The sequence below is a fragment of the Thermobia domestica genome, chromosome 2 (assembly GCF_964235325.1).
Source record: "Thermobia domestica chromosome 2, izTheDome1.hap1.1, whole genome shotgun sequence".
Lineage (NCBI taxonomy): Eukaryota > Metazoa > Arthropoda > Insecta > Zygentoma > Lepismatidae > Thermobia > Thermobia domestica.
In genome coordinates this window covers 369,161,362-369,183,876 of record NC_137455.1, presented here as the reverse complement: position 1 = coordinate 369,183,876, position 22,515 = coordinate 369,161,362, and the positions used below count along the sequence as shown (strand labels likewise).

At 35.5% G+C, this 22,515-nt stretch overlaps 1 protein-coding gene across 1 annotated transcript in view; it reads left to right on the top strand.

Annotated features, from left to right (window-relative positions):
* LOC145678830 (peroxidase-like) overlaps positions 1 to 22,515 on the top strand; it is a 209,881-nt gene that overhangs the window by 170,527 nt on the left and 16,839 nt on the right. The window contains exons 8-12 of the mRNA XM_081749376.1: positions 197 to 394; positions 5,593 to 5,740; positions 12,033 to 12,192; positions 17,433 to 17,603; positions 21,492 to 21,690. Of these exons, the coding sequence (XP_081605502.1) occupies positions 197 to 394; positions 5,593 to 5,740; positions 12,033 to 12,192; positions 17,433 to 17,603; positions 21,492 to 21,690 (876 nt within the window). The remainder of the gene's footprint in view (positions 1 to 196; positions 395 to 5,592; positions 5,741 to 12,032; positions 12,193 to 17,432; positions 17,604 to 21,491; positions 21,691 to 22,515) is intronic.

Here is a 22,515-nt window from a genome sequence, read left to right as displayed (position 1 = left end):
CAATATGTTAATGTGAGCGCTAGAATTATTTCCAAGTACAAATTACGGTTTCATATACCACTTTTTTTTTTTTAATGTATCTATCTAGTATTACGAGATGGAAGTTAGAAGTTTCCGTATAATGTGAGAAGAGTATTATGTGGGAAACTTACTTTCCGAAAATCTTTTTTACATTTTCGCATATATTTATTTTCAGGTGACAACAGAGTGAACGAACAACCCACTTTAACTGTGATGCACACTGTATGGCTCAGAGAACACAATAGAGTGGCGACTCAGTTGTCAATTCTGAATCCGCACTGGGACGATGAAAAGCTCTATCAAGAAGCCAGAAAAATAGTGATTGCTGAAATTCAACATATTTGCTATAATGAATGGTTACCTATAGTACTTGGTAAGTAAATAATAAACCTGAAAACACAATGTAGGTATACTCATTAACCTCAATTTTGAGATGTCCTCGTATCCTTTTAAGCCGTAGGATGAGTTCACAGTATTTTCTTTTATCTGATTTGTTTCCATTTCAATATCCTCTTTCAGTACCGTGTATATAAGACGTGTATCTATAGCATAACACAGAATCCGAACATCAGTTCCCATCTGGAAATGAACTCAGGTCAGCAGGGTCAAAGGCGAAATACTAATCAGTTTATCGTCAAATTTTCCAAGTTAACAATAATATACCCGTAATGTCTTTCGGGACTTTTGGATACAGACTATGATTTAAATAAGGTAATATATATACGTCTATTATTATTATTATTATTATTATTATTATTATTATTATTATTATTATTATTATTATTATTATTATTATTAGAGTCCCGAGATAAAATATCAAGTAATCAAATTTGAACATACTCTATACAAGTGGCGTATTCCCGATTTCACCAAGACTGTTCAAGCAACCAATTTCATAATCTTTCAGGATAAACAAGAAGGATTTAAACCCTGAGGATGAAGGATTTGCTCGCGAAGTATTTAAACCCTGAAACCTTCTTTTCATACGCCACTGCTTTCCACATTTGTTTCAACCGATTTTATTCAAAGTTTTAGTAATGTATTAGGAATACATCGGATATAGTAACAGCTTGAAAATTATTTGCATAGGTACTTTATTTAGAAAGGGCAATTTTAACGTTTTCTACGTTCCTATTCATAATTCGTACTTAAACACCGATACCTAACATAAACTATGCGAATTGCCCAAAGAGGTAGACACAAACTGAACAATAATTACACCGATTATTTTGAGTAAAATAATGCAAATTCTTGTGCATGGCTGTGCAGAATTTTGTATATAAAGCCAAGTTACAACCTGTTATTATGTATATATTCCTTCACTCGCGAAATATCTACATTCAACAATGTAGTCGACAGTTTCTGCATCTCAAATATACCAATATTAAGCAGAAATATATTTATAATGAACTATTTATTTTGAAAATTCGTTGTGAACAACCAACCAAAAAAAACCGTTGAAATTTGTACAGCACATATATTAACAGGGCAAAATTGTTTTGACATTGTTCGCAATACCAACAGATGAACAATATTGGATATCCAACAAAACTTGTAGTTTTTCAAATGGCACAACGTCAGATTATTACATGAATTACTTTAAAATTTATATTGAAAGTAAACTTAAAATACTCTGTTTATTGTTTAGCGTTTATAAGCTAAGGACCCTACAGTAACAGAAACATCTAATATTTTCATTACTTCTACTACTGTAATAATCTAATTAAAATGGGCACGACATTGCACATTTAAAGTGCATTAATGACTAATACTATGGTGATGATAGGCAAGGCCGTGCTGTGGAAAATCAGCGCCCGGGGCGAGAGTATACGACGGCGCCCCTATACACATACTCCAAGCAATTTTTCCTATCTTTTTTTTCTTTTTTCTCCCGATTTTTCGCCCCCTTACGTCGGCGCCCGGGGCCGTTGCCCCGCTCGCCCCCCACGGCACGGCCCTGATGATATGTCACATTACGAATGAATGGGAAGATGAAATGAAATGAAATGTTTGAGTTTAATGTCACACGATTATGCCTTTAGGCTAAGAGAGGTCATGATTAAAGCAAGTGAATGATGATGGAAGAATTGGTGGGAGGAAACAAGAGTATCCCGAGAAACAATGTTGTCCACCACAAACTTACTTGGCCGGGGATCGAATCAGAAACTCCAAGCACCAGAGCTAAGCGCTCTACCACTGAGCCACCATGTCCCCAACAAATGAATGGAAACAAAGTTACGACGGATTGAAAGTTTGACTTTATTTTCTTAAGGACTATTTCGAAAAAGTGCTTATAGATAAATATCAGATCTAAGACCTTAAGTCGTTTCTTATAAACGTAAACATTGTAATGCAGTTTGTAATTACCTGATATGTTAAACCATTTCGAAGATATAAACACACTACTTAAGATGACAATTTTGTGGAAATTATTCGAAATGATTGTTGCTTTCCTTTGTTTTAATAGCATTTTCTTAAAGTTTAGTTGTTTTTTATAATAGCTTTAATATAAGAATTTTAATTCAGTTGCTGTAATTACAAGCTCTCGCAATTACATAATTTGAAGCAGTGTTACAAACATTCCCACTGTTTTTTAATATCTCTGGAATTTTCAATCTCTTGCAACTTTAATTTATTTAAAAAGTGCCATACTAAGATCATAGTCAGTGGCGTATTTAGGGTGGAGGGGCTTCCTGGCTTAACCCCCCCCCTGAAGTCTTACTTACTTTAGTAAAGTATATGAAAAATCTTGTTGAATTTTCACATTTTCAGGCAAAGCCGCCCCGAAACAAAATCGTAAATACGCCACTGATCATAGTATTCGAGAAATGAAATGAAATGAAATGAATTTTTTTCAGTTTAAAAGTCTCACGATTATTTCCTTTAGGCTAAGGGAGACGAAATTTAAGAAAAGTGAATGATGATAGAAGGATTGGGAGAATAAGAATATTGGAAGAAACGGGAGAACCTCGAGAAAACCCACGGACACGATGTTGTCCGTCACAAACTTATTTAGCTCAGGATCGAACCATGGACCCCACATACCAGAGGTAAACGCTTTACCACTGAACCACCGTGCTTCCATCATAGTATTTGACACTAAGATACTTTGGTTATGGTTTGCTACGTACACAGGGCCGGATTTCCCAATAGGCCCGGTAGGCCCGGGCCTATGGGCGCAAGCTCCCAGGGGGCGCACGACCGAGAGAAAAAAATTTAAAAAATATCTAGGAATAAAAATAAATAGCCATAACTTAACACATTTTTTGAATTGATTTTTAAAAACTCAGGCTAATAAAGCATTCTGATTTTGAAGTTCATTGGAACAAATAATTGTTGGTAAAGTTCGCCAATCTTTTGTTAATACATTAACGGTATTTTGTTAAGCCCAGAACTAAGTAAATTCCTCAAAAAACTTGCAACGATAAAATTGCATCGTGGAGTGGTGTTTAAGCAATTAACATATAGGCCTGATATAATTTTTTAATAAAGGTTTTTAGGAAAGTAACTTTAACCAGACTAGGGGGCGGAAAAATTATTGGGCCTAGGGGCGCCAAAATGCTAAATCCGGCCCTGTACATACACTCATGTCCAAAATTATTGTCTCATGTCTATAAATACGTTATTGTAGGAATATAATTTGATAACGAATTCGCCCGGTACTTCTTATAATGTTAGTATGTGTATAATCGGCAAAGACATGTATGTGGCAAGTTTCATGTCAAAAGAGCAGTAAATGAGAACAATAAAACGAAAATAAAACTTTCTTCGCCATTTAGCAACATTTTGTTTTACTCATTCTAATTTTCATACTTATAACTGTTTTCTTATGAAATTTACCACAAATATACCTTTCCCGATTACACACATAGTATCAGTATTAATGGTACCCAGCAAAACCATTATCAAATTATATTCTTACAAGAAGATGGTTATAGATATGCGGCAATCATCTTGGACATGGGTGTACATATCCAAAATTTGAAGTTTTTTTTTAACTGTAGTGTACCTAATTTGTAACACCTAATAATAAATGTGATATTGTACTGTGGAAATTTTCGTTTAACGCGTAGACTTTAAAGTACATGTGTATGTAATTATGAGATATAGTGTCTTAAAAAAGCAACTTTATGTTTGGTTGGTAACACTGTTTACCTATTACTATTCCAGAATTTGTAATAAAAACTTGTCGGTAATTTTGTCATTCAAAATTTCTGTACTTTTTATTTTATTTTATTTTATTTTTTTTAAACTTTCATGATAAATTGTCTAATTTCCCTAGGCCTGAAAAATCAACAAAATACCAACACCGCTAGAGAGTGTTGTGCTGAAGACTGATGTATCAATAATAACAGTAGGTAATAGCAAATCTGCAACGCATTTCCACATTATATTGTAAAATTGGGATTAATTTAGCATGCGGAATTTAGCTTTCCCCTACAACCTTTTATTATAAAGTAAGCGGAAGAGGGTTAGCAATTTTAAGTGTGTTAGGCAAGCAAAGAGAGGTTGATGTCTCACAGAGCTCCGGGCAAGCTAAGCGGAAAGAGAAACTATAGAGCTCCAGGCAAGCTAAGTGGTTGAGTTTAGAACTTATTAGAGCTTTAGGCAAGCTAAGAAAGAAGTGGAGTTTTTACAGAGCTTTAAGCAAGCTAAGTGGGCAGAAGACCTCAGAACTTCAGGCAAGCTAAAGGACTTAGGTTAGGTTAGAACTCCCCGAGCTCCAGGAAAGCTAAGAGAGGAGGAATGTTCCACTTTCTTCTTCAGACAGTACTTCTGTTCACTAAAGCCAGAACTACCTCTATATTCTGATTCCAAATAAGACATTAAAATGTGCTTACCAAATTATCGGTTTATTTCACTGATATCAATTCGATTGAGGTTTTCTTATTGCCATAAACAAATACGTTTTTAGGGAGATTCTTATAACGTAGTATGCGCCTCAATATTGCTTTTCATTACCCTTGAATAGCATGTTCTAATAGACCTTATTAGTACCTTCTAGATGAAAACTAAAACCAAACTACTTGGCACGAGAGCCCTTGTGGACCTGAGTCACTCAAACGCCATCTGTTAGTGACCGGCTGAACTGTCTAGTCTATAGACTAACAAATGGTCAGCGCGTTGCGTTGCTCGTTCTCTGACAAGCGTATCAGCAGCTTCTTAGATCTAGTGGCCGTCACGTCTTTTATTGACGTAACTCCCCAATTTGCCTCACAACGCTAGGTGGACGCCGAGAATTGGGAAGCATCTCCCGGAAATCGAACCCAAGACCACCCGGACTGAGTCCAATGCTCAAAGTTTATTACCACTGTACTACGGTGTCCCCTAGATGGAAACTAGATCCTTATTATTATCGTTTGCGGTAAGTTTAATCAAATGTATAATACATGTAATTCTAGATTGAAAGATTCCTTAGTTTGTTCATTTATTAGTATTTGTAGGGTCGAATTTTTGGGAAAAATTTTGATTTTCTTTCTGCTTCCGTAAAGCATTCAAGAGCATGGTAAATAATAAAACTTTACGCAATGCACAAAATTAACATTATATATTCTGTTTTCCGTTTATAAGGTCGCAAGTATGTCACCCAAAACCGTCTTCTGTCTCAAGAACGGGGATATTCAAATGATTACGATAGTACACTCAATCCAACCATAATTAACGGGTTTGCCGCTGCAGCCTTCAGATTTGGTCACACTTTAGTGCAAGGAAGAGTAGGGTAAGCAAAATGTGTTATCTACTATATGCATATTTATATGTTTTGTATGTTATGAGTTAAATATGTTTTAGTTGTTTTAAGTGTTAAATATGTTTGAAATGTTTGAGTTGTTTTTATTACCTTACACTTCATTCTCTTATGTTGCACTGAATGGAACTAAGCTTTTCTTATTCTAAAAGTCATCAGTTTGTAGAGTGGAAAAAGTTTATTTGGTTGAACATTTCAGAGATAATTGCGAAATGTTTATGTTTACGCATCTCTCAAAGAAACAGCTTTTATTAGCAACAAATTGAGTATACATTGCTGAGAAAATAACGAAAATGAAACACAAACGCACAAAATAAAATCATAGAATGCATAAACTACACACAAGTGCTGAGCAAAACTGCAGGATAGAACACTAGGAAATCATGTAAAAAATTCAACACAAAAGATAAATCCACTATTAGCCGTTATAATACAAACTGAGCTGATTATTTCAAAGAATAATTATATTATTACTGACTTATCAATGATTATTTTTTTTGAATGATGTTACATACTAATATATATGCTTAATGGCATATACTGCTTTGTATACATTGACTACAGATACACAAAATATACCACTTTTAAGTCTCTTATTTCATCAGCTTCATATGAAATAATTCATATATGAATCGGTGAGTAAGTACAAGTAATATGTTTTCAATACACAGTCATTGTCAAAAGTTTGAGCACACTAGTGGTTTTTCAATATTTTCAAATTAAAAGACCTTCTGCCTTATGCAGAGTCGTTTTGACGTCTGATTAAAGCCATACTACGGGGTTGACTAACGTATGGTTATCAAGATTGTATTCAGAGTCTGATTAGGACGTAGTATTTGACGAAGTTAATCACATCTGACTAATTAATCTAGAGCAGAGGCTAATCTTTTACCCACGGTTTAGCGTGTGACACAACATTTCGTATTTCATATATTTTCATTTTTACAGACTACGCATGCGCTCATCTACTTTTCCGTAGTTGCCACATTTATTTTTCTCACCCAATGCATTCGGGTTATATAAGTTAATCATACCCAAATCATCATTTTAGTTGTACTCAAAGTAGACTCTGAATACCATAACGTGCACCTTCCTTAGTAAAGAGTTAGTATGCTTACTAACTAGTCTGAGACTAAACCTCGATTAACGAATTCTCTCTGAATACCGCCCCTTGTGTCTATATTAGGACGCAAAATTTCAGTCAGATGCACTCTCCATCCAAAAATGATGGTCGCCAGTACCTCTCACATATAAATTATGTATGAGAGGTCCTCCACCACCACCACCTCCATGGCCTTTGGTTTAACAAAGAAAGAGATTACATCTTGGCATAAGATTTCAAAACCAGACAATCAGATTCAGGGTAATCAATTTTGAGTTGGACAATTCATATAATGTTAAAAAAATATCTTATCTTAAGACTTTACGTTTGTGTAACGCTCTCTCTCTCTCTCTGCACTAAAATATTAGTTTTCAATTGCTATTTTCGGATCAAAATCCTTAAGTGAAGGGCCATTGATGGAAATTGTGAGAAATCATCCAGTGTGTCAGTCTTTACTGAATTTGTAACGTTATTTATGATTCCTTTTCTTACATATATATTGCCCACAATTCGAATCACTAAATAAATCAACACGATTCAGTACCTTAATTTTTACATTTACTTGCAGAAACTAACAATTACATATCTTGGAAATTAGGCTCGTCAAATATATAGAACAACTAACTTTTATTCTCAAACCTCCATGATTAATAATCTTTCTGTTGTCATAGCAACACGAAACAAACAATTATCTCTAGTTATAGCAAGGATCTTCTAAATTGGAGGATCTGCCCTTAAAACAAAATCTTGAAGCCGTACGTCACAGTTTCGCCACCCTACTCTGCCCACTTCGACCAATAGGATCGCAATGTGCTAAGCCAGCAATCATGACGGAAACGAAAATAGCCAATCAGACGATGGCAGAAACAAGAGTAGCCAATCAGACATGCCGATGCTCGGTTGCTTTTTGGCTTCACCGATGGACAGATCCTCTATTTATAACATCCTTGAGTTATAGCCACTACCATTACATGTATATCAATCTATCTCAACATATAATCTTCATTTTTCTTCTTCTTCTTCATAACGTTTTATGCACTTTTAAGCACCGTCGCCCAAAATAGCTTCAATTAGAAATGAAAGTAATTCTCAGATGTCAGATATACAATATCGTTGTAAATTCTTGTAGACAGTCTTAACTTTGTTGAGACTGCTGAAGTCTCTCTCACATGAAGGAGTACTTACAGGTAAAACTGCACAAAAAGTGACAATTGGAAGTAAATTTGGGGATCTCGTAAAGAAGTTTTTGATTGAAGATGGGAAAGGAGAGGCGAATTACAACGTTGTGAAGACTTCACTTCCCATTTCCATTATGAATGTAAAAGTACTCTAAAATGAGTCAGAAAAACTGTAAACTAAATTAATAAATAAGAGTGAAGAACGCGAAGATACCCAAAATGAGTAAAAAAACTGTGAACTAAATTAGTGAATTAGAGTGAAGAACGAGAAAATACTCTAAAATGAGAAAGAGAGACTGTGAACTAAATTAGTAAATTAGAGTGAAGAACGTGATAATACACTGAAATAAGGAAGAAAATTTGTGAACTAAGTACTGAATCAGTGGCTCAGGCAGTGGCGTAACTAAGGGCTTGGGGGGCCACCCCGCAGACAACGTGGAATGGGGCCCCTTCTCTACGTCCTACATCACGATTTGGGGCCCCGTGATGGCTTCGGACCCCCCGCAATGCGAGGTCTGCGGGGCCCTTATTTAAGCCCGTGGGCTCAAGAAATTATTTTAAGAAAAGAGAGTATTCTGTGCGGAAAAATCATTCCGTGGTTGCAGATACCATGCGGTTGCAATGTCTGACTCTTGAAAGACAGCCAGAAAGTGGTAGTCCAGGAGTAACAACTTCTCAATGTATTATTGGAAACAGAACAGTGTATTTTCGTTTCATTATGTGAAGAATAAAGTTTATTTGCAAAATAAATCCAACAAAGATTGGTTTGTAAGGATGCAGTGTATTTTGTGTGGAAAATTCTGAAAAATCAATAGTGTAAGCAGACTTTTGACAATGACTATGTATATACAGGGATTTATTTGTAGCCAGGGAAGCCTGGGAATTTCCCCCCTTCTAAATTTTGGTTTCCCTGTCTCTAGGTTTAATTCTATCTTCCCAGCCTGGGAAGATATTTTCCACCCTTTTTAGGCTATACAATCTGTTTTAAAGTACAATAATTCAACTCCATATTTTAGTAACAATTCTTTACTTTAAGTATGTTTATTGTTGCGAGCTATGCTGGTCTTGTTAATAGAGTTGTTTCCCGAAGAAAAATCTTGCAGCTGATACAACTGATTATCATACTTCATCTGAGTAGCACAATACTACTACTACTACTACTACTACTATTATTATTATTATTATTATTATTATTATTATTATTATTATTATTATTATTATTATTATTATTATTATTATTATTATTATTAAAAACATTTTCAGTTATTAATGAGCAGTCACTGCAGTTGTGAATTGGTAGTTCCTTTGTTGACAAGCACCTTAAAAAGAACATAAGGAAATGGATATTAGACTATATTTTAATAAAGGAAAAGCTCCTGATGATTTAAAGGCAAGTAATTCCGGTACACAAAGTAAGAGGCTTTCGTATTAATTCTGAATGAAACTCGTGTTGAAAAGACAACTGTGATATTTAGAACTGCTTATGTTATTGCCCAAAATCATCTGTCTACCGTGCATCTTATTAAATAGTAAGAAATAAATGGAATGAACCTCGAACAAGTTCCCTACTCTAATGTTACATGTTCAAATATTATTGACTTTGTACCTACAGAAATGAACGAAAAATGACCCAATATCTTGCGAATTCCGATCAACCCTTCGCGCTAATAATGGACGAATCCTCCACTGTGTCTCATAAATCTGTTCTCATTGTGTATATTCGTACTGTAGTTAATCAGGTGTAGCAACATATTTTTAGGTTTATTTGAGATATAGGTAACAATAGGCAGAGGGGTTTGTGATTCCATAGTTAAAATATGTGAAAGTATGAATCTTCCCAAAATGATATTACGGGAAAGACTTATAGCAGTTTGTATTGATGGCGCAAATAACATGCAAGGGGAAATAAATGGTGCTGTTTCTTTACTCCAGTGAGAATTAGACACCAATTTATTCGTGTTTCACTGCATGAGTCATAAGCTGGAACTGGCTGTTCACAACGTTGTAAATACGATTTCAGGTATGTAAATACGGTTGTAAATACGGTTCATTTTCAAAGCCTGGTAGAGCGATTGCACGGTGTTTACTCAATGTTCCCGAAAACAGGAGATAAATCGAATTAATATCAGGAGAACTAAGTATTCGCTTCTATAATATTACTAAAGTTTTTGATGTACGGTGGTTAGGCTCTTCATACCGTTCAGTAGAAGCATTGTGAAAGTCCTACCCTGCGCTAGTGGAACACTTTCGAGAAGCTTCTACAAATTTCCAGAGAAGCTTTCAGCAGCGTACAATATTTTCAGATTTGTACGTGAAACTCACTAAGTGGAATTTTGTTTATGAAATGTCCATGATTCGAGATGCGCTCTAACCTCTACATATTCTTAGCCTGTTTCTACAAGGAAGGTCTGCATCCCTTGTACAGGTAATAAGCAAAATTGAAAAACTGGAAATGTTCTGGAAGCGTTGAGAGAAAAAGGGGCATATCCATGGAACAATTACGTCAGTTTGAAGAAACTGGTCAGTTTTATGGAGTCTCACTGGCAAAACCCTTAGACAATTCTCTTGTGAAGTACCAGAAAATAAGATTGCAAGGGTCTAGCAGATAACACGCTCGAAACATTCAGTGGGGCCGAGGTTTTGCTACAATCTAATTGGCGAGAAGAATTGTCTGCAAGAAAGTTAAACGGCGACAAAGAAGTAATGTAAATTTCAAAAATAAAATAAAAATAAAAATAAAAGAATTAAAATTTTCCTCTGATTCAGCCAAAATTCTGCAGGAATTTCGAAAGCATAAGATGAAACCTAATATTGGCCCAAATCTACAAAATCTTAACATGGGAATCAGTGTTCTTCCAGTTTCTTCTGCAGAGTGTGAGTGAGGCTTTTCCAGCTTAAACTTCCAGCATACTGATACTAAAAACCATTTATCTGTAAAAATCCTCCAATTTATTCTTTTCATAAACGTTAATGGACCAGATATCTCGTTCAATGCAGAAAAGTATGCCATCATAAGCTGGATAAGGAATAGACATCATTCTACTACCAAGAAACCAACTGGGAAAAAGACGGTATCCGATGTAAAAGAACCTCGTATTGCTACACTATTCTACGTATTGCTAAAGTGAGATACGGTGTGAAAGCATTGGTAATTTCTAACGACAGTGTTAGATAACACGCCGTAAATCATGCTTCAGCTTAACCCTGTCTTTGTTCAATTCTGGATTAATTTTAATGCCAGCATGTTTTGTTGGCCAAAAGTTTACTTTCAGCAGAACATTGGTAGGTGCACACTCCCCTGAATCTAATTTTAAGAATGAGCAAAATGGTCCGAAAACTTACTTATGATAATGAGGAATGACATTTAGTAGCGTCTTTCCCCTTCTATTTAATAAAATTAGGCTCAAGTATATGTGCACCTATCACTGTTCTGCCCAAAGTAAACTCTTACCTTTTGTTGTATTTATTGTTTGGGCGGGGACTTTGGTCTTTAAGGACCAAATTAGAACAGACTAAAGAATTACTTGTCATAGCAAAACCGTTTTACGTAGGAGTGTGACACTTATGATAAGGTGTGCAGATTGCAATCAACTATAGGGCTTTTACTGGATGCTCTCTACACTTGTCCTCAGCAGTAGGACAAAAAGTAGTAATGTAACTAACGCATGCAATTTAATCTACCTAACCAAATCTTATCTAACGTACCTATCCGTATTTTCATAAAATTGTTTTTAAAAAAGTTTAAAAAATGGGGGGGTCTCCTATCAAACCAGTACCATAATTTCAAAGTAGATAGGTTTAAAAATAACGTTGTCCCAACTCCACTTTAAAGTTGTTCTGTTACACGGAACACAATCTAACATAAATGTTCCCCCCTTCTACAAAATCTACAAATAAATCACTGTGTATATACATTGTATTTTCAACATGACAAACGTAAGCTTATATATTGCCCTAATCTTCTAATAAAACTTTTTTATTATAGGTTATTCAGTGAACGCAGGGATTCCAACGACACAGTTCAACTTCGAAGACATTTTAATAGACCAGGAGTTGTAGTGCATCAGCCGGGTAACTTAGACGCTTTCATTCGTGGATTAGTCACGCAAAGTGCACAGTCATTTGATAATTATGTTACACAAGATGTAAGTATTTTCGAAAACAGATATAAAATAACTTAAAACAAGCCTTCTTTCACTATGTGAAACTGAATTGATTTACACAGAGCAATACATAGTCACATCTTCAGCTTATCATTTAAGCACGGGTCACAAGATGCAAGTTCTTAGATGGGTGTGTTTAATAATAATAATAATAATAATAATAATAATAATAATAATAATAATAATAATAATAATAATAATAATAATAATAATAATAATAATAAAAGATTCGAGATTGAATTATGGCATACACAAAAATAGAGATTGTGAATGAGAGAAAATTAAGATTTTTTTATGCTGAGAATAATGTTACTACTTACAGCGCAACCGAGTTTTCTCGCTTTTGTTTTATGTTCTGGAAACACAGTGTTTATCACCAAATGGAGCGAGAAGAGAAATAAGATTTTCTAGTCTCATTTCGGAAATTTATGTACATAAATTATGCACTGATTTCTTTCATAATTTATGCTTTGATTTCTTTTGTAATTTATGTTTTGATTTCTTTCTTAATTTATGCTTCGATTTCTTTCTTAATTTATGCTTTGATTTCTTTCTTAATTTATACTTTGATTTTCTTCTTAATTTATGCCTTGAATTGTTATTAATGTATGCTTTGATTTTTCTTTCTTATGCTTCGATTTGCTTCTTAATTCATGCTTAGATTTTTGTTTCTTAATTTATGCTTTGATTTCTTTCTTAATTTATATTTTTATTTCTTTGTTAATGTATGTTTTTATTTCTTTGTTAATTTATGTTTTGATTTCTTTGTTAATTTATGCAGTGATTTCATTGTTAATTTCTGCTTTGAATTCTTTGTTAATTTATGCATTAGTTTGTTACTTAATGTATGCTTTGATTTTTTCTTAATTTATGCTTTGATTTCTTTCTTAATTTATGTTTTAATTTTGTTGTTAATTTACACTTTGATTTCCTTAATTTATGCTTTGGTTTTCTTAATTTATGCTTTGGTTTTCTTAATTTATGCTTTGATTTGTTTTTAAATGTATGCTTCGATTTGTTTCTTAATTTATGCTTTGATTTCTTTCGTAATATATGTTAAGATTTCTTTGTTAATTTATGCTTTGATTTCTTTGTTAATTTATCCTTTGATTTCTTTGTTAATTTATGCAGTGATTTCTTTCTTAATCTATGCTTTGATTTGTTATTCATGTATGCCTTGATTTTTTAAAATTTATGCTTTGATTTCTTTCTTAATTTATTCCTCCATTCCTTTCTAAATTTTATCTAAAAGTTATAAGAATTCTTTCCAATCAGAGATATCCACGAAGGATATGATATAAGCTATATTTATTATTGGAGTTTATTGTGTGATAGCTTGCATATCATAAACACGTTAGCTGCCAAGTTTGAATTTTGTTGTGCCAAACGTACTTACTTACATTATTCTTGTTTGTTCATATTTTTTACCATAATGTTAATATAGAAACATAATCTAAGGCAAGGTATTCAATAAGCGCATATGGAAATTATGGGTTCCATCGGACCTACGTGTGTATGTTCTGTTTGTGGGCAAGGGGATAAATTATATTTGAACTGGCAACTCTGTTTGATAGTCATTTCTTCATTATTGCACGTTCAAGCTAGCTTTGTGTCAGAAGTATGAGTGAATTCCTCTTGCTTTTAGTGCTAACAAGTTATTTCTTTATGCAATGAAAAACAAAGAAATATACGCAAAACTTGATCTCGTTCGTAATAACATTATAGTGATGTAGACAATTCTAAAAATTAAGGAAATGATGGCTACTTCACAACACTGGCATACAATGTTTCCTCCAGACGTTGGGGGGCACTGCCCCCCGGATCTCTGAGTGTGCTCCCCCCAGAGGAGACTAAAATAATGCGTGTATAATATAATAATAAATAGAACAGTACCAGTAGTGCTCCCGCGGAATACTAAGTGTGCCCTCCCGGAACGTTGTTTCTGAAAGAAACACGGCTGGCATCTTATCCAAATAAATTAGAAAAAATAATAAATCCATTATTAAACTTTTAACATGTCGATCCGATCAACCCGACAAAGACACACATATTTGTTATTTGACATCCAGTACCCCTAGCGGGGTTAATCAGCAACATCTAACAACAAAACTTACACCGTAAATCTCGTCCATATTATGTGTGATAGAAATATTATTTTATTAACAGTACAGGCAACACTTTACAAGTACTATACCAACAGCTTCACGAATTAGAAATTTTGGGGCCGATTGAACCTACGACGACGTTTTCTTAGACCACTCTAGTGGGTCCGATTTGACCGACATGGCAGCGAACGTGTTAAACGTTGATAAATGTTCTTTATTGTATCACTACGATCACTTCAGCAATTTACAATTTACATATCACGATACACTGAAATAATGTGTCAGATCTGAGACTTGGGTGAACTAGTGTTGCCAACGAGATTTAAGAAATTTCTCATTTTGGCCCCCGGAAACGAGAAAAGAATTTTAATGTTTCTCGTCTCAAATTTTAAAATGTACTTCTCAATTTCGAGACGAGACGAGACAAGGAAGTTGTTATTTCGTGGGCAACATTAAACACAGTATAATAAAATGAAACCCAATTTCTAGTTTTACATACCACGATTGTGTCCTTTAGGCTAAAGGAAATTGATAATTAATGGAGATAAAAGATAAAGGAAGAATCGATTGAATGAGAAAGGGAAGGAAACAGAAGAACCCGAAGAAACTCACGTTCACGATATTATCCATCACAAGCCCATTTGGTCTCTAATCGAATCAGAAACTCCTGGCTCTAGAAATGAGCTCTCTACCAGTAAGCCAACGTGACTCCGTACCAGGGGCGGATCCAGGACGGACTTCTGGGGGGAGCGGTGGGTTATAATAATGCTATTTAGAGCTACTTTTAAAGAGCTTCAAACTCTGGGATGGGTTTTATTTATATATAAAATTTAAAAAAAAAACTTCCCTTATCTGGTGGTGGTGGGGGGTCGATCGATTTAATCACCCCCTGAATCCGCCACTGCCCCATACACAATATACTATTTTGTCTTTGTCAATCTCAATGAAGGAAAAAAGTTGATCTTTTATAATTAACTAACTCTCTATGGCTTATGGAACCCGGAGGTTCAATGCCGCGTTCACAAAAGCTCTCCACTGACTTCTATCCTTAGCCAACTGGATCCAGTTTCTACTTTCTATTCCTATTTCTGCGAGATCCATCTTAATATTGTCCTCCCATCTGCTCCTATTTCTTCCTAATGCTCGTTTTCCGATTGATCTTCCAGTGAAGACTTTGAAAGCGTTTCTACTTTCTTCCATTCTGGCTATATGACCTGCCCACCTAAGCCTCCTAGACTTGATGACCCTAACAATGTTTGGTAAGCCGTATAATTTACGTAGTTCCTCGTTATGAAGTTTCCTCCATTCCCCATTCCTGTTCCGAATATTCGTTTCAGGATCTTGTTCTCAAATATTTTCAGTGTATGTTCATTCCTCAGAGTAAACGATCATGTTTCGCAACCATACAGAACAACATGCGTGATTATCATTTTATATATTTTCAGTTTCAATTTCCTTGACTGGATTCGCGACAACAACAGATTTTGAACTATATCTTTTATAATAATAATAATAATAATAATAATAATAATAATAATAATAATAATAATAATAATAATAATAATAATAATAATAATAATAATAATAATAATAATAATACGGTAAAACCCCAGATTATGTCCGAGCGGATGATCCGTAGTGTGGATTTTTCGCGAGAACCGCGATTTTTTTTAAAACTCACCTGAAGTCGCGCTCATTATTTTCATAAGGAGTAGCTGCGAACTGATATTTCGCATACAAATAAGTACTGTATGTTCTAAAACATAAAAATAAATTCAATTGAAAATAAAATAATTATTTCCATCATCGTACACGCATTTCGAAGTGGAACTGAAAAATGAATACTTTTAAAACGGCGCAGCGTTGCCACAGTCCTAGCTATGAAGTGGACTGAAAAATAGTACCAAATTCAAACAAAAAGGGCTGAATTCATTATTTTATACCAGTGCAGGACCGTGTCGTGGAAAATCAGCGCCCGGGGCGAGAGTATACGATGGCGCCCCCATACGTATATTCCAAGCAATTTTTCCTATCCTTTTTCCTTTTTTCTCCCGAATTTTTCGCCCCCTCACTTCGGCGCCCGGGTCCGTCGCCCCACCCCCCACGGCACGACTCTGTACCAGTGTAATACCTAGCTCTATAACACGAAGCTAAAATAAAAGGTATAGTTCGAGAACACTCCTCCCTCTTCCAACAGTTCAAATCAAGAAACTGTTCTTTAAAAAATATTTTTTAAAAACATCCAAATAGGAGGACACCAAAGAACCGTGGAAGTAGATGAAACTTTTCTCGCGCTTAGGAAGTATAACAAGGCCGGAAATTAAAAGGGAAAACAGTTATCATCTTCGGTATGTATTGTAAGGAAATCAAACGCGCCTTTATTTCAAAATGACTTAATAAACCTAAACAGTATTATGCCCATATATGAAAAAATATATATAAAATGAGCAACAAATCAATCATCTCCGAGTTCGTGTGTAATCAGTAGGTTATAATAAAATATTAAAATATAAATTATTGCACTTCATTCTCGCTTATTTGTTAAATGGTGCTGAATTGGTAGAATTGTACCAACTTTTTCACAAAAGGGGCTGAAAATGCCTCCGTGGTACCAACGGGCCAATGAATGACAAAAAGGGCTGAATTTGGTACAATTGTACCAAGTGTGACAACACTGAAACGGCGTAACTGAACACTTTTTGTTTACAGCACAGTATTGTTTGTTCTTGTTGTTGTTATTTACTGTTCTTTATTTTAGTGATTTACACGTAGAGCAAAGATTTCTGCTGTACTGTACATAGTTTAGAAGATTTATTATGTTTTTTGTACAATAAAACATCGTTTTTATACTAAAATATATTTTTCGTATTTGCACCTCATATTTAATCTTTCTTCTGGTTATCCGCTATTTTTGCTACCGCTAAGTCCTTGCCACTCAATTCCGCAGATAATTGGTGCTTTACTGTAATTAAAAATTGATTTTTGCAAAGGTTTTTATTTACTTTTAAAGATTTAATTTGTAAGTAATTTGCTCATCGCTTCTAGAGTAATTAATAATTTTCTCTGTATTACCTACCGTAAATCTATTCTTAAATATTGTCCTTTTTCTGTCTTCAGCTAACCAATCATCTGTTTCAAGGTCATTTGCCATTTGGAATGGATTTAATTAGTTTAAATTTACAAAGAGGACGAGATCATGGAATTCCAGGATATAATTTCTATCGAGAGCTTTGTGGTCTTCCGAGAGCTAATACTTTCCAGGATTTGTTAGATGTTATTCCAGGCCATGTAAGTACATCATCGTTTTATCGTAAAATATTTTAGTTAAGCTATAGTTTTACAAGTGACGTATGCAAGGGTGGATTTGAAGTTTAAACCCCTTTTGATCATGATGTGGAATATTAAACATTTATTATATATAGCCTACGAGATGTATACTAAAAGTACATGCCATTTCGTTGTAATTTCCAGAAACAAGAAATCAACCTGTATCTATTTCTCAGCAAACTCTCCTTCTTTATTGATACACAGTTGCCATCGCTCCGTCCATTTTGTGTAGTGTGTGGCATAGTCAGTTTAGGTGATATGTTTCAGATACTGGAAAATAGCACTTTCCTGGGATGATCTACTAGCGTCCACAAAGAGAATCCTTGAAGTTTGGAAACAATCAGAAGTCACCCGGGGCTAAATCTGATTAGTAGAGTGGATGTAGCAGAAGTTTAATACCGTGGTATGCCGAGAATGAGGTCACAATATTAGCACAGTATGCCAGTGCGTTGTCCATGTGGAGGATGATTTTGCCATTTGTGGTCATTTCTCAGTCAATTTTGGTAAAAATTATGCATTCAAAAGTGTTCGAAAATACTCTCTCGTAATTGTATTACCTTCCGGAAGAGGGTGGGAAAATATCACTTACTTCCTGGGGAATTCCAGGAGGTAACATTAAGCACCTTCTCATTGGATGCCACCCGATGAAATTCTTGGAGATGGTGAATCTGTGTTTTTCCACTACATTGACTGTCTTTTTGTTTTGATTATGCAATGGAACCTGTGATTCATGTCTCAACACTTCCAAAGAAATCGTGTTCCTCTCTTCTGAAGGGTGTCAAATTTGCAAAACTTGATCGAATCATTCTTTTTTGTTTTAAATCTTCATTCAGCATTCAAGGAATCCAGTGAGAGGAAACTATCCTTAGACCCAGTTCGTTTGTAATTATTTGTTTTACTGTTTCCGTTCTTAGCCCAATGTATCACAAATCTCCTGCATGTTGACACGCCTATCTTCCATGATGAAAGTTTCAACACGGGTAATGCTAGCGTCATTTTGGTGCTGTTTTGGACGTCCAGACTTATGCTAATCTTTCACACTTGTTTGTCCTGCTTTAACCTTACGCACCCACTTCCTAACATCAAACTATCCCCACCCGCACACACTGCAATTGGTGATGAATATCGGCTACACAACGTCCAGCTGCGGTGAGAAATTCACAATTACCTGTTGCTCTTCAACCGAAAATCCCTTGCCTTTCGGCAGTATCAGAAATACGTCTTACATATTCTGCCACTGTGACGCAACTGCTACCCCATAGCAAATAAAACCTCCACTGGGTAGAGACAAAGAATGGAGATATCCGACGTTTGCAGTTACTATCCTTAAATGACAAAAAATGTGCACTTTAGAACAAAATGGAAAGTATGTTTGGTGCTCAACTCTTAGCGGTAGTTGGGGTAAGTGAGGACACGTTTTGCAAAGTTCAATTTTCAACTACTGTACCAGTAATGGTTTTCGGATTATCAAACTTAATGTATGGTCATATTAACTTTGGTTTGGGGGCCGCGGTGGCTCAGTGGTAGAGCGTTCACCTCTGGTGCTTGGGGTCCCGGGTTCGATCCCTGCCCCGCCAAGCGAACTTTGTGGTGGACAAACACCGTGTGCGTGGGTTTCCTCGGGGTTATCCCGTTTCCTCCCACTTTCTTCATTCCACCATTTCATTCATTACTCATTATCACCGTCTCCTTTAGCCTCACCGGCATAACCGTGGGACGTAAAACTCACAGATTTCATTTTCATTTTAACTTTGGTTTCTGCACTTGATAACCATAGGGTCCATTTTGAAGCAATGTAAATACTTGTTCCACAATAAAATGATTATTAAAAATCAATTACTGTCCCCATTTACCCCGCTTTTTGGGGTAAGTGGGGACAACCCTCTTCCCTCCAATATGTTAACACGAGTAATAAAGAAGGGAAAGTTGGGACAGAGTACCTGTTGTCTACTGCTAATAGGTCCAAGTTTCATGTTTCTACTGTAGTTCTAGCAAGAGGTACAGCATTTTGAAAATGGTACTGTGGCAAATGTAGAAAAAATAACTAATGTCAATATTTTAAAAATGTGTTTTATATTGTTTACAAAGCTCTGATATTAGAAATATTTGCTGGAAATCATTTATTTATCCCAGAAATATTGAAATAATGAAAAATATGTGATTACAGTTTGCCCTGAGGCTTGATATTAGGTACGGGAAAGTGGGGACAAGCAAAATAAGCAGTACAAAAAAAGAGCTCCTGATGAGGTATCTCTGGATTAAAGACCAACCAAATAGTGAATACTAACAAATCTACTGGCGCCTAACAGTTCTAAAAATGGACAAATAAGAATAAATGTAGGCTACACTTTGAAGCCTATGTCGATTCATAGGTCGTTGACTTAAAAATTGATGACTATTACTGAGGATTGTAAGGCATCTAAAAAAATCTACTTATAGCTTATAGGATACAAATAGAGTCTACACAAAACATTGACTGCATGAACTAAATTTGTAGTCTACAGTTTTGCCTTAAAGAAACAAAAGTGTTTATCAATATCAGCTACAATAGAAGACTTCATTACAAAATGGATCCCACTGTCAAACTGAAGAGGGCCATAGAAAATAGCCCTTTCGTGTACAATATCTACATCTTCTCGAAGTGGAAAACGAGATTGCATGCCAATTCGTTCAAGGAAATTCATCTCATACACATTTTTGCTAACTGATAGGGATGCGCACGAGACGAGTCGAGACAGGGTTTTCCTGACACAATTCGAGTCGAGACACGGCTCTTCCAATAGAGAAATATACATTTTCCGAGTCGACACATCACTTTTACAGCACATTTTCGAGTCGAGACAGCCACAAATCTTGTCTCGTGCGCATTCCTACTAACTGACTTTGACTCTGCCAATAGACCAATTTTTAATGTAATCAGCTGCATAATACTATTTGTTTTTCACGTACTCCAAGCCAGGCATTGCACTGTCTTCATCATCTTCGATGTATTATCGGAAATACCTGCATTTGTGTCCGTGTACCCACTTACCCTACTGTACAAAAACGTGGGGCATGTGGGGACACCTCAATTGTACATATACTGACAAACATAACACAGTACATTCAATTTTTATAAGTACCTTATCATCTTTTCTTAACCGTACAATGCTTTCCCCAGGTGCTCTTGTGACAATTATTTCAGGATAGCCAAACGCTTCAAAATCTATGAAAGTTGATCACATGCTAAAACATGGACCCATTTTTGGCATAGAGGTATTCTTTTGTACTCTTCATATTAGTTAAAACCACTTTACTAGACAAATGGCACTATATCCACACTCTTCAAATTTGGAGGAACTGTTTTCATATTTTTTTACCAGATCTTAGAAAACGTGCCTGTCCCTACTTACCCCTGTTCTCATTTACCCCAACTACCCCTATATATATATATATATATATATATATATATATATATATATATATATATATATATATAAAACACGCCACGTACATCTTTCTGCTAAATTCTGCATTAACGTGTTCCCACTTGCTCCTTTCCCACATTTTCTGCTACATTTGTTTTGTAACCCGGGTCTGCTGTATTTAAGATTTAGTGTCCTTCCTCCTAAGGTAAACCTATCCTTTCCTCGTTTGAGTACTCTTCTTTGAAGGTTTCTACCGAAATATTTTGTACTTCTTCCTTTCCCAACTTTTCAGTATTCATCTTCTTGTTGTCTACTTTTCTTGTGTCGACAATCAATACCCAATTCAGAACGTACAAGGTCATATATAAGTGTATACTTAAATCTTTTAAGCTAATAAAAGTGAGACATGTTATTAATCAGGATACTTTATTGTATTTGACAGATTGTTCAGATCTTGAGACAACTTTATCGCTCGGTGGATGATATTGATCTATTTGTGGCTGGAGTTTCAGAGACACCGGTTGAAGACGCGACTCTGGGGCCTACTTTCAGATGCATTGTAGGCGAACAATTTACTCGATTGAGGCGAGCAGATCGCTTCTTCTATGAGCTTGGCGGACAACCCCATTCTTTTACTGAAAGTAAGTATTTTTATTTCTTAAATATTTTTTTCATTAATGTTGTTCAGTATCTTCACATCTGAGGCAACTGTGGTATTATGGTTTCCAGCCTACCAAAAAATAGGAAGGAAACGTAAAAGTATGTTGGATATCAATATGTATTAACGAGGATTAGGGATGCGCTCGAGTCGAGACATGTCTCGAATCTCGACTCGACTCGACTCGAATTCGAGTCGAGATTCGAGTCGAGACACTATTTGTAAAATTCGAGACGAGTCGAGACAAACGTATTTCTCGACTCGAATTTTCGAGTCGAGACTCGAGTCGAGTCGAGACAGCTGGTAAAAATCTCGACTCGACTCGAATGTCTCGAAAATCTTTCTATAATTTTTAATAATATTTTGAAGAAAGTACTCGCTCAGAAACACTCGGCACGAGAATTTCGGAAACTGCAGGACTTGTCAGGTGTTCGAAGAGTGCTGTGGTGATTGTCTTCAACAAGTGGCGAAACCAAGAGGAAAAGATGTCCAAATGTCGAGGGGTTGGGCGCCCCCTACTTCATTAAAGATGTGGAGAATAAGAACGAGGACAGAAAAAGAGAAAGAGAACACTGACCGTTGGGAATTATCCCTTGTTGAAGCGATGGTTGGAGTAATAAAACCAGTTAGTATTTCCGCTGTTGTATTGTTGATTTCACAGAAATGTTCAAAAATAAGCAAAACGTGACTCTGCACAAGATGTTTACTTACCCATAGTTTTATTATTGTCAACTGAACCCTGAGTGTCTGGGATGTTTCTGTCCCTTCTCACTTTACAACTTGAGAGGGGAGGGGGTATTATCACCAG